The sequence below is a fragment of the Lissotriton helveticus genome, chromosome 8 (assembly GCF_964261635.1).
Source record: "Lissotriton helveticus chromosome 8, aLisHel1.1, whole genome shotgun sequence".
NCBI classification, from domain to species: Eukaryota; Metazoa; Chordata; class Amphibia; order Caudata; family Salamandridae; genus Lissotriton; species Lissotriton helveticus.
This window is the reverse complement of record NC_136069.1, coordinates 1,337,754,143-1,337,771,221: the sequence shown is the minus strand read 5'-3', so window position 1 is coordinate 1,337,771,221 and position 17,079 is coordinate 1,337,754,143. Positions and strand designations below refer to the sequence as shown.

General features: G+C 51.4%; 1 protein-coding gene across 1 annotated transcript in view; it reads right to left on the bottom strand.

Moving 5' to 3' along the window:
• F5 (coagulation factor V) overlaps positions 1 to 17,079 on the bottom strand; it is a 711,267-nt gene that overhangs the window by 595,218 nt on the left and 98,970 nt on the right. Inside the window, exon 3 of the mRNA XM_078658317.1 lies at positions 4,178 to 4,300. Coding sequence (XP_078514443.1) covers positions 4,178 to 4,300 — 123 coding nt within the window. The remainder of the gene's footprint in view (positions 1 to 4,177; positions 4,301 to 17,079) is intronic.

Sequence of the window (17,079 nt, the reverse complement as noted above, 5' to 3'; positions counted from 1 at the left end):
ACCCGGGCACTCTGCCATACCGTCAGCCTGGATGGAGCCCCGGACGCCCGGGGGGACGAATGCCCGGGACGCATGGAGCCCGTCCTGGGCACTTTTCCATGCCGTCGGCCTGGAACCCCCTTACACCCAGGGGAGGACCACCGTGAAAACCATGGAGCCCGACCCGGGCACTCTGCCATACCGTCAGCCTGGATGGAGCCCCGGACGCCCGGGGGACGAATGCCCGGGACGCATGGAGCCCATCCTGGGCACTTTTCCATGCCGTCGGCCTGGAGCCCCCTTACACCCAGGGGAGGACCACCGTGAAAACCATGGAGCCCGACCCGGGCACTTTGCCATACCGTCAGCCTGGATGGAGCCCCGGACGCCCGGGGGACGAATGCCCGGGACGCATGGAGCCCGTCCTGGGCACTTTTCCATGCCGTCGGCCTGGATGGAGCCCCGGGCACCTGGGGGACGACTGCCCAAGAGCCATGGAGCCCGTCCTGGGCAATTTGACATGCCATCGGCCTGGCGGAAGGAAGCCCCGGGTGGCCTAGGGAGGTGTTAGCCAGGCATAGCCTATCTGGTCCCCATGGCAGAGAACCACCAGCCTTGGAGGGGTGTCCGGGTGTACCCTGTCCCTAGTAATCCGGAGGAAAATTACCCTCCTTTCTTGTAAACTGTGCATGCGAGGTGACAGAGGGGACCCAAAGCGTGAAAGTACCCGACCTCCTGGAGCCCTAACTGGTATCTGGGAGGCGAATGGCACCTCATCGGGACTTCCAGGGAAGTTCGGCCATCTGGTCGCCCCATAGGAAAGCGTTGCGGGCGACCAGATGGCCGGGACCGAAAGGACTCCCTGCTTCCCACCCAGAGGCTTCGCGGTAGGGCTTCTGCCTGCCCACGCCGGGCAGGGCTCGGGGACCCCAGCTGGGCCTGAGGGACAGTAAAAACCACTGGAGCTCTCAGGCCCGGACGCCAGGGGGACGAATGCCCGGGACGCATGGAGCCTGTCCTGGGCACTTTTCCATGCCGTCGGCCTGGAGCCCCCTGACACCCAGGGGAGGACCACCGTGAAAACCATGGAGCCCGACCCGGGCACTCTGCCATGCCGTCAGCCTGGATGGAGCCCTGGACGCCCGGGGGACGAATGCCCGGGACGCATGGAGCCCGTCCTGGGCACTTTTCCATGCCATTGGCCTGGAGCGCCCCAACACCCAGGGGAGGACCACCCTGAAAACCATGGAGCCCGACCCGGGCACTCTGCCATGCCGTCAGCCTGGATGGAGCCCCGGACGCCCGGGGGACGAATGCCCAGGACGCATGGAGCCCATCCTGGGCGCTTTCCCATGCCATTGGCCTGGGGCGCCCCGACACCCAGGGGAGGACCACCCTGAAAACCATGGAGCCCGACCCGGGCACTCTGCCATGCCGTCAGCCTGGATGGAGCCCCGGACGCCCAGGGGACGAATGCCCGGGACGCATGGAGCCCGTCCTGGGCACTTTTCCATGCCGTCGGGGTGGATGGAGCCCCGGGCGCCCGGGGGACGACTGCCCAAGAGCCATGGAGCCCGTCCTGGGCAATTTGACATGCCGTCGGCCTGGCGGAAGGAAGCCCCGGGTGGCCTAGGGAGGTGTTACCCAGGCATAGCCTATCTGGTCCCCATGGCAGAGAACCACCAGCCTTGGAGGGGTGTCCGGGCGTACCCTGTCCCTAGTAATCCGGAGGAAAATTACCCTCCTTTCTTGTAAACTGTGCACGCGAGGTGACAGAGGGGACCCAAAGCGTGAAAGTACCCGACCTCCTGGAGCCCTCGCTGGGATCTGGGAGGCGAATGGCACCTCATCGGGACTTCCAGGGAAGCCCGGCCACCTGGTCGCCCCATTGGAAAGCATTGCGTGCGACCAGATGGCCGGGATCGAAAGTGCTTCCCACCCCGAGCCTTCGCGGTAGGGCTCCTGCCTGCCTGCCCATGCAAGGCAGGGCTCAGGGACCCCGGCTGGGCCTCAGGCGCGGGGTGGACCACCGGAGCTCTAGGGCCCGGACGACCTGGGGGAGGAATGCCCGGGACCCGTGGAGCCCGTCCAGGGTACTTTGACATGCCGTCGGCCTGGAGGTGGGTGCCCCGGATGCCCGGGGGAAGCTGCCCGGGACCCATGGAGCCCGTCCTGGGTACTTTGACATGCCGTTGGCCTGGAGATGTGAGCCCGGACGCCCGGGGGAGGACTGCCCGGTACCCGTGGAGCCAGTCCTGGGCACTTTGACATGCCGTCGGCCTGGAGGTGGGTGCCCCGGACGCCCGGGGGAGGCCTGCCCGGGACCCGTGGAGCCCTTCCCGGGTACTTTGCCGATGCCGTTGGCCTCATGGAGATGGGTACCCCGGACGTCCGCGGGATGTCTGCCCGGGACCCATGGAGCCCTTCCTGGGTACTTTGCCATGCCATTGGCCTCCTGGAGATGGGTGTCCCGGACGCCCGGGGGAGGACTGTCCCGGACTCATGGAGCCCGTCCTGGGCACTTTGACATGCCGTCGGCCTGGAGGTGGGAGCCCCGGACGCCCGGGGGAGGGCTGCCCGGGACCCATGGAGCCCGTCCTGGGCATTGTGCCATGCCGTTGGCCCGGAGAAGGGATCCCCGGCCGCCTAGGGAGGTGTTGCCCAGGCATATCTTATCTGGTCCCCCGGGCAGAGAACCACGAGCCTGCGTGGAGTGTCGGGGAATACCCTGTCCCTAGTAATCCGGAGGAAGGTTACCCCTGGAGGGGACCCAGGCCGCAGAGGCGCCCGACCTCCTGGAGCCCTCACTGGGATCGGGGAGGCAAATGGCACCTCATCGGGACTTCCGGGGAACCCCGGCCATCTTGTCGCCCCATTGGAAAGCATTGCTTGCGACCAGATGGCCGAGCGGAAACGTGCGACCAGATGGCCGGGATCGAAAGGACTCCCAGCTCCCCACCACCCACCTTCGCGGTAGGGTTCCCGCCTGCCTGCCCACGCAAGGCAGGGCTTAGGGACACCGTCTGGGCCTCAGGCGCGGGGTGGACCACCAGAGCTCTCGGGCCCGGACGCCTGGGGGAGGACTGCCCGGGACCCGTGGACCCCGTCCTGGGCACTCTGATCTGCCGCCGGCGCCGGGGATCGAACCGTGATCACCAGATTGGGATATCCCAAAAATTTGGCATGGATACGGCCCGCCAGGACAGGTTTGGACACCCCTGCTATACAATCAGCTCAATGGGCATAGGTTTGGGGGATGTTTGCGGTGTTACACCCACTTAATAAATCTATTTTCTGATAAAAGGTTGGGTACAAATGCTTTCAGTAGAGTATGGGGAGGTGTTTGTCGGATGTCACCAGAATTTCTTACATAAACACAGACAAAAAACGCACACATACTCTCTCCCTCTCAGCTTTCAAAGTCTTAAAAAATGTTGGTTATTTTACTAAGTAGTGTGTTTTTTCTCACTCTGCATTGGTCTCCCTTTCTAATGCCCCCTTAGCCACTCTCATGTGCCCTGCTTGTCTTATACTGTATTTTAACATTATAGACACTATAATTGTTGGTAAATCTGAAGCTCTCCACCGCCCACCACCCCCTCCCACCCCTGAACAAGCTACACTCCTGTGGAGCTCACAAATACTTTCCGACCTACTCTTTTCTAACTTTGTGTATTCAAGTCTCAAAACAAATAAACTGATGAAATTTCAAAGGATCAAAAGTCAATCCTTTACTTAATGACTTTGCCCTCAGTGAAGCAAAGAGTTAAGCTCATGATTCTCTGCATTATTCAGGAAGCTTACAGAGGCAAAGTAATCTGCCACACTTACAAAGGCTGTCCTTTTCTACGCTTGGGATCTAATATTCAGCAGCCCCGGGTTTAAGTGGCAGCCTAATTTCCATAACAGACATGGGGTAAAAAGCTTTGCTCCCTTAGCTTGAACACTGTAATTCCTGGCCACTCTACCCTGCTGACCTATTCATCTTTATTTATAAACCGAACCCCCAACCCACAAATCATCAGATGGGAGTACTCTAGGTACAGGTCAAGGCCTTGGGTATCGCACTGTGGCCACTAACTGATACAGAGCTGTGAAGTGGCTGGCACAATATGACCTGCATGTGCTTCAAATAACACTTAAATAGGTGAAGTAAATGAATGACTGACATTGCTTACATAAAAGGAATGTTGCTTACCTTCTGATCTCTTGCTGTATGCAATACCTTGTGGATGAATCGTGAGAGGCTTATTTGCCATGTTTTTAAAATGAACCATCAAAATGTCACCAACCTCAGCACGAAGGGTTGGTCCAAGTATACCTAAAAATAGAATAATAAATATGTGTGAGCTCTTTGCTAGTAGTCTGCTCTTTTTGGTGCAACAAGTTTACAGAAACTGCTTAACTGTTATATTGATAGATGCAGACAAAGTAACAAAAATATGAAAGACTATAAATAGTAACCACATAGGAAGAGCAATAACATACATCTGTCATGTGTAAACACTGTGCAGACAATTCACAGAAGAGGAAAGAAGTAATCAAAGGTGATTACCTACAAGAAGTCATTTCATTATCAACGAGGGGCCCATAAGAACTGAAGCTAAGGCAGCTCGAAGTGTGCAGTATAGTGGTACCAGCAACTGTACAACACCGAAGCCTACAATGGTTTCACCAACATACAATAAGCATGCTACTCACACTGTGCGACACAGGGACAAACCACAGACCCCGTCCCAACAACGTATCTGAATCCTTCATTAATGCATGCTCTTCAGCCAAATATGAAGCCATATTCATGACCTGCTTACAGACAAAGCTCCAGCTATCATGGCACTCATTGAGACATGCTGCAAGGATGCATCATTACCAATAATCCCAGATATCCTCTAAAGGATTATAAGATCCTAACCAATATGAGAGATAAAGAAAGAAAAGCTGTAACCTTGTCTGAGGTTCTGTCTCATCCTCAGAACTCCAGGCTCCTACTTTTTATTCTTTAGAATAAGTATCAATGCATAGCAAATACAGTAATCATCTTTGAATTCAAAATATTTTGCCACCCTGCCAAGAAATGTTACACCACTTTCCAGAATGATATCCTTGATAGCATATAGTTCATAATTTTCATCTTCAAGACAGCTTTCATCGTGGGAGGCATGAACAGTGGTGCAGACAAAACATCCAGCATCCGCACCCAAGAAATCACTGATCCTTTTTTCAGCTAATGCTTTTTTCAGCTAGTGGACCAATCAACCTAAAAAGGAAGTTGCAGTTTATATTTCCTGCTATGCTTGGTTATAAACTCAATATTTTTACTTTCTCATTGGTCTAATGTCTAAATTAAACTCTAATCAACGTCTATATTGAAGATGAGTTCTATACACGGTCAAAGTAAGAAACAGGTATGATGATGGTTCCCCCTTGTTGTCTCAAAACTAAATTCAACCATTCAAGTTTTCACAAGTTCTACAAGGTGGGGAGAAGTGCCCAATGCTTGCTTTTCCCGATAGTCCTGAGAAATTAGAAGTTACCCGAAACAAATGGTCAACAGGGCTCAAGTCGTTTTACAGATGAGTGGCTGTAAATGAAATGTCACCGAATAACACTTCAATGGAAATGGAAGAATTTCCAAATGCAAGCAGGCCAGTGTGAGTGTAAAGTCTATGCTGCTATATACAAGTCTATGCGTGTATATACAGACAAGCCTGAGAAAGGGTAAAAAAGGCTACTTTGAAAAACCACAAATTCTACTACAAAACTCTTCAGAATCAAAAAACACCTGATGGCCCTACAAATTACCCAATCTTCTTGAGTGCCCATTGAACCACTATGAAATGAACGGATGTTGTTCTTTCACAACAAAACCTTTTGGCAAATATGCAACAGTCCTGCTCCTTCTCCAGCCCCAATCGATGTTAAGAGTATTGATCTCACTTACTGGGGTTACACCAATTCAGCCACCCAAACTGTTGCTTTCTCATGGTGCTGTCCCAGAAATATTCCTGCTTTTTTAAATTGACCTTGAAGTAGGATAACAATTCCTTGCATGTTTGACATGACTACAAGGAAGCAACCCAGTGGTCTCCCCTTGTAATGAATTATTCATATAATTTCAATATAGATTTTCGAAAATTGCTAGCACTACTAAAAATTGTCACCACTTACATAAGTCCCCTTCTTTTTCTACACTGGAACACTATTCTTTTGGCCACACTCCGTCCCCAACTTCTTACATTATCAGCTGTTCTTCTTTTAGGGCTGCTATCCTACTTATATTCTAGTCCTGAGGATGATTTCGTCTAAGTAATCCTTGGTAACTGAAATGTTCACTATAATAGTTATCAATAGATTGCCTTCTTCATCTCCTACAAGGATTGTAGACACAGACCTACGAATTGGCTATGACAATTTATTGCAGCCATTGAGTTTTAATCAGGTACGGCTGTCCACTGCGGCACTGTACTTTTACTAGCAATTTTAGCACCCTGGATTGAATTGTGGTATGAATTTGTACACAACAATTACCAGTGTCTATATAGTTATTTACCAGAGTCCACTTATTTTGAAGCAGGTAGGCATGTAATATACAGCCATATAGTCTAGGAATTATGCGAATCCACAAGTCCTTTATTGGCACAATGCATGATGCCCCATGTTCATATTGTCCAAGATATAGTCTTATGAACCTGGGAGAACCACCGTTTTTGTATTGCACAAACATTATCCAATTTTTCAGGGATGCCCCCGGTTTTTGCATCATTTAATTTTTTGAATGCCCAGTGTTGCGGGGTGATAAAAACTCAAAACACTGGAATAAACACACATACTCTTCTTGGCAATGAAAATACAGTATTTACTAACTGTGGCAACAAGGAGAAAAACAATACAGACTGCACGCACATCAGCCCTGCTTGGGCTATCTCTGGGGTTTTTCTCAAATGGCTGTTCGCAGACAGGCCTTTATTATGCAAAGCAACACAATACTTTATTACACATAGTAAATAATAGCCGACTAGGAAGTTACAGATTTAGGATGGAAAAAAACTCAAAAGACATGTGACCTCATAACCCTGAATTCTGGACTAAACCATTACACATTCTTCATTATACTTCTGACAATGCTTAATGCTTGTGCAGTCTTTGGCCTATGAATGTGTGTGAATGTTTCATGGTAAATGCAATGTACTAGAAATGTTTGCAGGCAGCACTGTGTGCCTGAGACCTTCGTGTGCTCAGAACTTAGCTTATTCCCTGCAACCATTGTTTAATCAAGCACCTGTGGGCTCTGGGCTAATTCGATGTGCACACATTGTTTAATCAGGCAACAATCTGAGTTTCTTCCCTACACCCATTGTTCAATCAAGCACCTGTGTGCTCTGGGCTACTTCGATTATGAACCCACTGTCTAATCAGGCCACAATCTGTTTAGAGGCACTGTGTGTGCCGATACACTTGAGTGCTGATGCTGTTAATGCTTTCAAGTATGTTAGACATGAGTTGGCCTTAACTTAAAACTCTTCCAAGTTTCCTATTCCACTACATTTTTGAGTGAACTTTTCACCTTGGTCGTGTCAGAGTGGGAGTTGGGTCCAAACAGGTTTTTAACCACGAACAGTTGTGTGATTTCTGCTAGGGCTTAATGTTGTGCAACATTTTCATGCTTCATATTTTCTAGTGTGTTAATTTTTTACATTTCCTACAACAGCAGTGAGTTTTTCCCACTAACTCAACAATCATGCCATCCTACTGGAGCAGCCACCCATTAATTCATGGTTCATATTTTGAATATGAGCAGCTTCTCCCCTTTCAACCAGACACTGTTGAGACCGAGGATGGGTGGCAGTATGGCTATTCTCAGATGCACAGATCTTTTTATATATACCTGGCGGAGAGAATGCCTACCGGCTTGCCCCTATAAATGGTTGGTTACATCTCTATTACTGAGGTCCTTGGGCTTTAATGCTGGGAGGTTCACCATCACATGACAGCTTGCTCTCTCTTCTTGACAAAAATGCTTTCTGCTTGTCAATAGAAGCAGTTTCAGCAGAAATGAACTGCCACACTGGTTGAAAACAAAGGATAGAGTGGGTAATCTGCTGTAAGGTGGGGAGAGGCAGGTCCTCCTTTGTCCTGCCAGCCTAAGTGGATTGCCCTCCAGAGTCTACATGACCCCTTATTTCTCTCACCTTCAGCTCTCTTACAGACTTAGTGCCCAAGTCAATACCAGTCTGAAAGACACTAAACATAGGAAGGCTACTTGACCGTGACATCTTAGTCAAGTCCCAAATAAATCAAGTAATCAAATAAGTCTCCTGTCATGTTTGGCTATTACTAAGAGTGCTTCCAATTCTATAAGCAACTCAAAAAATAGTTTCACTCCTACTTTGCCTTTCCTTAACTATGTTGACACTAGCTACATAGGATTACTCACTTCAACACTTTCCAAACTCCAAGGAACCCAGAACAATGGGTAGTGTTCTTGTCTGAAATTTGTTTGTGACTCACATTTCCAAGTCTTTTTTCTGCACCAGATGTCTAAGAGGCAGAGCTTCAGGGCATGCTTAATGGGTGCTTTGTGAATCAAGTCTGCCGAATGGTACTTGCATGGTTCAAATACAGCAAATTTTAGTTTTCACTTTAGCTTAGCTTTCACAGATTCAGAGTGCTAACTTTTCGCTTCCACAGAGAGATGCTTTTGATGATCTGCACATCAGGGAATTCCAATTTACAGGGTTCTCAGACTTTATCACAAGCTTGACAATATTTTTGCAGACAAGAGACACCGAGCGCTGCCGCCAACCATACTGGAACCTCAGCTTACATAATATGGTGTTCAGAAGTGAAGACAGGAGTGGAGAGGTGCTGGTGCTGCCATAGGCTGTTCTAGGTGATCCAGACAATAGAGATGGAGCTGTAGTCAAACTAGAAGTGATGCACAGGTTTGGAGCTCCTGCTACCCGGAGTACCAACCCCCCTCCGTGCATCCTTATGTGTAACAGCGAATTTAAGCAGAAGGAAGAGATCATCGACCAGGCTAGAAAGAAGGGCATTGTCGCTTTTGAGGGTGCCAAGATTTGGCTCTTCCATGACCTCTCACATATCAAGCTACAGAAAGGGAAGTCCTCCATCCCGGTTACTGACTTCCTCATACAGATAGGACCACATCTTTAGGCTTATCTTGCAGTGGGAGGGCTAGACCTACCAGTTGAGGTGTATACTTGGACTGAACGAGCATGATGACTTAGGATACTGGATACTGGATGATAGTCCCTCATAAGATAAGAAAACATAAACTCAAAGTGACAGAGAAGCATGAGAGTGGAGGACCCTGCTTCTGCGATTGAGGGAGAACCCACATGTAGGCTAAGTCATGCATGAAAGATTGCTTGAGCAGCATCAGGGATCGCTCCTATTTGGAAAAACACCATGGGCAGAACTTAAGAAGGTCAAGGTCCTGGACTTGAATCCTAGGCATGCAGGAAGGAAACGATGGTGTTGAAAGGTAAAGAGACTCTGAACCCAGACTATGATGACTATGAGTCTAAAAGTAATGTAGTTGCAGTTCCAGACAGATCAATCAGGAGTTTGTTAAAGCGCGACTACTCACCCGTAAGGGTCTCAAGGCGCTAGGGGTGGGGGGGGGGTTGGGGGGGTGCAGGTTCCATTCCATCAAGGAGGGGGTCTGTCGAAGAGCCAGGTTTTGAGGGTTTTTTTTTTTTTTTTTTTTTTTTTTTTTGGGTGTAAGTAGTTTATTCACACTGAGCATATATGAAAATACATTACAAGTGAGTCGCCTACAACCAGTGGTGGCCGGCTACAGTTGTTCTTGCCCAATCGGGCCCACTCTGTTATGTACACAGCCCATCAGCCGACATCCATAGGCCCGGCGGCGTTTTACATCATCGTCATGTTCACTTTCCAATTCAGTGCTCCAGCTATGTATATTCTTGCCTGTGTTCACACATTTTTTTTGGTTACTTATTCTTCCAACTATAAACTGGATGGCGTCACTCCTAAATTAACCCGGAGTGTCCATCAACAACGTATACTCTGTGTCACAGCATTCTCCCTCCCTTCCCATACCACAGTATTCTCATACACCCGTTGACCACACTGCACGTAGCATTTCTAATCGTTCGCATTCACCCCCTCTACATTGCCCCGTTCCAATAAGTAGGTTCTGAGGTATTCCCAAAAGTCTTTGGGTCTCGATCTAGCTGGTAGTTCCTCCTCATAGGTGTTCAGAGTGTCGCGACAGTACACCATATCTTCTAACCAACTCTTAACCTCTGGTCCTCTTGTACTGTTCCAGTGTAGTGAAACCCTTCTTTTTGCCAGCAACAACGCCACTGCACAAAACTTTCGCCTCGTCGCCCTTAATGTTGGTTCAATACCCAAGAGACACATCCTGGCATCGCATATTAAAGCAGATTCTAACATGACATTCAGCGTTTGCACCACCCGTACCCAGTAGCCCGCCACCTTACGACAATGCCATGCCAGGTGCATGAAATCAGCCCCCTCCTGCTTACACCTTTTACACTGCGAATCCTCTTGTAACCCATATCTCTGTAGTCTCTGCGGTGTGTAATACATTTGGTGGAGGTATTTGTAGTGTATGATTCGCAGGTTACCGTTGGGTGTCAGCATTTCTGTAAGCATGCATGCCGACGTCCATTCCTCCTCCGCGATGGGTGTCACTAGTCCCTCGCTCCACCTATCTCTAGCTTTGTCTGCGCTACCCCCTATCGCTCCCTGTAAGCTAGTGTATAATTTAGATACCAGGTGCGATGCCGCAGGCGTCGTGAGAAGGAGTTGTAGGGGTGCCAGCGGGGTCGGCTCCTCCGGATGTGTCGGATAGTGCTCCCTAAGCGCTCTCTGGAGTCTATAATAGTTAAAGGTGAATAGTAGGGACGGGTTGCTGATGTATTGCATGTCGTTTAACGTTTGGAAGACCCCATTGAGATACAGGTCTCCCATTTTATCTATGCCCGCCCGCCGTAGCAGATCCATGCCCACCTGTTCTTGTGTCACTGAGATATGTGGGTTGTGTGCCAAAGGCAGAGCTGGAGCATACAGTGGCAGTGCCTTCGCCGCCTTGCCCATCAATCGCCATGCTTCCGTGGTGGTATCCACCGTGTTTATGTCTCTGTCATGCAGCCTGGGGCGTTTATGTAGCAGTATGTTCACCAGTGGTATCGGGTCTGTATCCCCCGCCTCTACCGCCACATGCGTCAGGAAGGGTACTTCGTGATGCCAATAATGTGCGAATTGCGCTTGGGCGCACAGATAATAGAGATAGAGGTCCGGTACCTTGAAACCCCCCTGGGCATATGGAAGTGTCATGGTGCGTAGTTCCAGTCGCGCGTGCTTTCCGGCCCACAGCAGACTAAGAACTAAGGAGTTGATATTGCGAAACACTGCCGCCGGCGGCTTTATTGGAATGTTGTTAAATAAATACAAAAATTTGGGCAGTATCACCATCTTCACGATGGCAGTCCTGTCCGCCAGGGATAACGGGAGTTTATTCCACCTTTTTATTTTATCCCCTAGGTCCGCTATCGCTCGCCCATAATTGGTGCGTATAACAAGTTCTGGGTCCCTGTGGAACCACACACCTAAATATTTCGTGGGTTCCTCCTGCCATTCAAGTGGGTAGTCCAGGGGTATAGGGTGTGTGCTATCCGTCAGGGCTAGTATGAGCGATTTATTCCAATTAATTTGTAAACCAGAGTGGCTCCCAAACCTGATGTACTCCCTCATTAGTGGATTTAGGTTTTGTGCCGGGTTTTTGACATAAAGCACCATGTCATCTGCGTATAACGATATGTGGATGGGGCGTGATGGCATCTGTATGGCTGAGTAGTGATGGTGCTGTCTTATTTTACATGCCAATGGCTCCAGGATCAATGCAAAGAGCATCGGCGAAAGCGGGCAGCCCTGCCTCGTCCCTCTGCATATCGGGATGGGTGTTGAGACATGTTTGTTTATTCGAATGCGTGCCGACAGATTGGTATACAGCATTGAAATCCAGCCCAGGAATATCGGGGGGAAACCCATGCGTACCAGGACCGCCTGTATGAAGGCCCATCCTATTGTGTCAAATGCCTTGGCAGCGTCAAGTAGCACTGCCACCGCTTTCGTGTCTGGGGATAGGTAATGGGCCAACGCAAAGAGTGTGCGGGTGTTATGTGTGGTGGCCCTGTCAGGTATGAACCCAGATTGGTCCGGCCTGATTAGTAGCGGCATGAGCGGTTTCAGTCTGTCCGCCAGTAGACTGGCTATTATTTTTGTGTCCACGTTCAAAAGGGACAACGGGCGGTATGAGTCACATTTGTCCTCCGCCTTACCCGGCTTTAGGAGCGCAATGAGCAAGGCTTCCCTCATGGAGCCTGGTAGGGTTTGGGCTGCGTGCGCCGCCCCGTATAGCCTCACCAGGTGAGGTGCAAGCAGATCTGCATATTCTTTGTAAAATTCAGCCACGTACCCGTCCGGCCCCGGGGCTTTGTTGTTCGGCAGTCGCTTGATTGTGTCCGTAACCTCCTCGATCGTGACAGGGCGCGCTAGGTACGCTCTGTGCCCGTCTGACAGCCAGGCTAACTCCACATCCTCCATGTATGCTAGCAATTCTGCCTGCGTGGGCGTAGGGCGCGCTTGGTAAAGGGCACCATAATGTGACATAAATTCTGTCATAATCCCCTTGATGTCGTTCACCGTTTCACCCGTGTCCTTACAGATGGCTGCTATATTCTGAGGGGCCCTCCCTGAGCATATCTTGTCTGCCAGTGCCCTACCCGGTCTACCCCCTTCCCCGTAGCGTCTGGCCGTCGCCCGTTTAGTGACGTATTTGAGTTCATCCGCGGCAAACTGCTTGTGTTCTGTTAGAAGGGCGTGTATGTCTCCTAGCACCTTAGTGTCCCCAGTTTGCGTGTATTTGTGTTCCAGTTCCTGTATCGCTGTTTCGCGCGTGCGCAGCTGCCGCCTGATGTCCTTCAGTATGCCTGAGGACGTGCTAATGCATGCCCCCCTGATCGTGGCCTTAAACGCTTCCCACAGGAGGCAGGGGTCATTCGTGGACGGGCCGTTTATTGCGAAGTAATCTACTATTGCCTCGTGTATCGTGGTGGCATACAGTGGGTCCTTCAGAGCTGTCGCGTTGAAACGCCAAGTGAAGGGCGGTGGTTCATATTGAGGGACCTCTATCTGTAGCAAAACTGGATTGTGATCTGACAGTGTCCTGGGCAGATGCGAGATGTGTCGAACCCATGTTAGTGTCTCTCGTGTACCAAGCCAATAATCTAGTCGCGCCCAGCTGTTGTTTGCTGCATTAATGTGTGTTGCAGCGGTGATCCCTACGTTACTCTTCCTCCAAATGTCTGTCAGTTGGAGGTCCTCTATCGCATCCCGTAACATATGTCTGGCATTGCTATGATGTTCCGTGGTGTGTGCAGCCCGGTCTAACTGATCTTGTAGCGTGACATTGAAATCACCTCCCCATAGTATGTGGTCTATATGTGTATCTGCGAGTGTCTGCCAGATTTTCCTGTAAAACCCCGGGTCATCCACATTAGGGCCATACGTGTTCAGTAACAGGAGTCTCTGTCCCCTGACCTTCCCCTCTACCATCACACTTCTGCCCTCCGAGTCCCTGTTCACATTTGTAATGTCAAAGTGTGTTCCCTTACGTATGAGGATGCTAACCCCTCTGGAGTACGTTGAGTAGTTAGAGCTTGTGACTGATTCAGCCCACCGTGCCCCCAGTGTAGATGTGCGTGCGGCATCTTGGTGTGTCTCCTGTAAATACACTATATCCGCATGCAATCTGTCGAAATAAGCAAACATCTGCCTGATCTTTCTCGGGTTCCCCAGTCCCCGTACATTCCACGTGAGCAGGGTTAGTGTGTTAACTCTTGACATTGTTATTTATGTTCATCTTGGCGTCTATTTCGACTTGCAGCAGCCGTGTACGGCTCCAAACAGGCAGTAAACAGTGCAGTGCTTGATGCGTGATCCCCGCCGGGTCGGTGAGGCCGCTATTGCATCGTGCACGCTCATGTATGGTCTTGGAGTTTGCCATGCTTCTCAGACACAGAGTGAACGAATCAAACATACCCAGGTCCCCCGTTTCCCCCCCACCCACTTTAGCGCCCGAACTTTGCCAAAGCCATCCCTTAACTAACTTAATCTGAACTTGAAAACACATTTTGGGGCGCCCCCACTCGGGGGTATCGCCAGGTTCACACATCTCCATCCACGTAGTGGACGTGGACGGACGCCCATGTCGACATATTATGTCGTGTGTGAAGTTTTTCCACCCTCCACCCACCAAACACCAACAGAAAGTAGGCGTGCGCCATCGAACAATTCCTCCCATCAAGGATTTGATATACCCCAGGGACACTCGGTAGCTGTGGTTCATTCCAGCGCTAGCAACGAGGGCTGGTCCTAGGGCTAGCGTCTGTACCCCCCTACTACACACTACTGCCATGGGAGCTACTCGGCCCCTTGTTTATGATGTCCCTTCGTGCAGCCATCGGTGGCCCCATGTTCCCCCATTACTCACTGCGAGGACAGACATCTCAGGTCCGCTGTTCCAGTGTTCAAAAAGAAAGGTCTATGGTAGTGGACCTCCAGGCCAAGTGTTTCGGGGTGAGTCAATGAGCGCCACCCATAGGCCTCTGCATGGTTCCTGGGCCGCTTTCGTGTTCAACAAGGCTTCCTCGCCACCCTACCGTTCATTCCACATCGCTGGTCGGTTCCGCTCTGTTCTGTTCCTTCCGTCGCTTCCCCTGCTGCTTGACGAATTCGTGCGCCGCCTGCACTGACTGCAAGATGACCGGCTTCCCCAGGTTCGTGATTTTAAGCTTGGCCGGGTACAGCATGGCATATTCAAGACCAAGGTCACGCAGTTTCTTCTTCACCGGCGCAAATTCCTTCCGTGCCTGCTGCACTGCCATGGTGTGATCAGGGTAGAATTCCAGCGTGTTACCCTGGTGTGTGATTTTTCCCATGTCTCTGGCGAGTCGGAGGACCGTGTCTCTGTCCCTATAGTTGAGCGTACGCGCTATGATCATTCGTGGAGCGGCCCCTGGTTTCGGAACTGGCGCCAAGGAGCGGTGCGCTCTCTCGATCAGGAACACTGAGGATAGTTTGTCGGCGCCAAAGATTTCTGTTAGGAGGGACTCTATGTACGTTTCCATCCTCCCTGTGTTGGTGGACTCCGGCAGGCCGGAAATTCGGATGTTGTTCCTCCTGGACCTCGCTTCCTGATCCTCCACCTTCGCTCGAAGGGTCTCCACCGTTTTCTCCAGTCCTCCGCATACCTTCGACGTGGTTGCATGGTCGTCTTCTACCCTGGATATCCGTTGTTCTGCTTCCTCCAGGCGTTCGTCGTGCTTCTCTATTTTAGCCGCCATACTGTCCACTCTCTGTACCACGCTGTCCAGTTTCCCATTCATTTCCTGCAGACTCTGCTGGATTGCGCGAAGCACCGCTTCCATGGCAGACCCCTCCGCCATTTCTACGTCCCCGTCGGTTTCAGGTGTGGCCGACACTGTTTTGGGCTGCTTCCTCGTTTCAAAGGGGAGCTTAGACTGTTGTTTGTCCGGCTTTCCCATAGTCCGCAGTGGTAATGGCGAGGTTTGTTCGGCCGCTTTTGGGCTGCCGGCCGTTAGCGTGCTTTTTCCCGCTGGTGCCTGGGCCCCCCACCTCTGGGTGCGTCTGCTCATTGACCCCCGGTTGTGGCAGGAAGGGGATGTTGTAGGGTTTGCTGTGTTATATCGGTCTGGTGGCAGAGTTTATCGTGGGGAGTATCCAATGGCGCACTTCAGCTCAGAACTCTCTCTTTGTGAATGTGGGAGTTGGTGCCCACCGCTTCAAGGGAAGTTCCACGCACCTCCATTGAGCGCGCAGTGCAGTGAGCTCGCCGGTCTGGGGGGCCAGCTGGTCTGGTCAGGCGGTGCTTAGTGCTGGGTTGGCTCACCTCGTTATTCGCTATTCCCGCTCCCGATGGGGCTCCATGTCGCCTGTCTCGGGGGCCGCCGATACCGCCGTTCTCGTGCGTTCCAGCGCCGCCGCCATCTTAGATTCAGTGGAACGCACACCGGACTTCTCCGTTCCTTGCCACAGCTATCGGCCTCCGTTGACCCGCCGTCTCGCTGCCCCTTCAGCCGCTGTTAAGGGGCTCGGGATCATGCCGCAGCTGCCCTCAACGCTCCGCTGGGCAGTTGGTCGCTTCAAAGCGGCAGCCGTCAGGCGCGGCCATCTCGCTAGCGCCCCGGTGGCGTCTCGGGTTTCCGCTGTTCCCTCGCCGTGCAGCTCACCAAACTCCGTCAAAAGCAGAGCATCTTGTTGGCTTTACCTTCCGACACCCGGAGCTGGCCGCAGTTTAGCTGGGTCGGTGGTCTAGAAGGGTGAAAGGGCCGTTATGGTGGCGTCCATCCGGCGGAGCCGACAGTTCAGCCAGCCATCCCGCAGTGCGCCCTCTAGCGCCCCCCAGGTTTTGAGGTTTCTTGCGAAGATGGGGAGCGATGTTGTCTGTCTGAGGTGGAGCGGAAGGGCGTTCCATGCTTTGGCCGCGAGGAAGGAGAAGGAGCGGCCTCCCGATCTGGTCTTTCTGGTGCGGGGGACCACAGCGTAGGAAAGCTGGGCTGATCGTAGGGTCCTTTGGGGTGCGTGGAATTTGAGTCGGCTGTTCAGGTATGCTGGTCCGGTGCCGTGGAGGGCCTTGTGTGCGTGGCTGAGCATCTTAAAGGTGATTCTCGCCTCGACGGGGAGCCAGTGGAGTGTGCGCAGGTGCTGGGAGATGTGGCAGTGTTTTGGCAGGTTGAGGACCAGTCTTGCGGCGGCGTTCTGGATGTTCTGTAGCTTGCGGATGAGGTTTTTGTTTATTCCGGCGTAGAGTGCGTTGCCGTAGTCGAGTCTGCTGGTGACCAGGGCGTGAGTGACTGTCTTTCGGTGTTCGAGGGGGATCCATTTGAAGGTCTTACGAAGGAGGCGGAGGGTGTGGAAGCAGGAAGATGAGACAGAGTTGATCTGGCGGTCCATTTTGAGCTCGGAGTCCAGGATGATTCCCAGGTTGCGTGCGTGGTCTGTGGG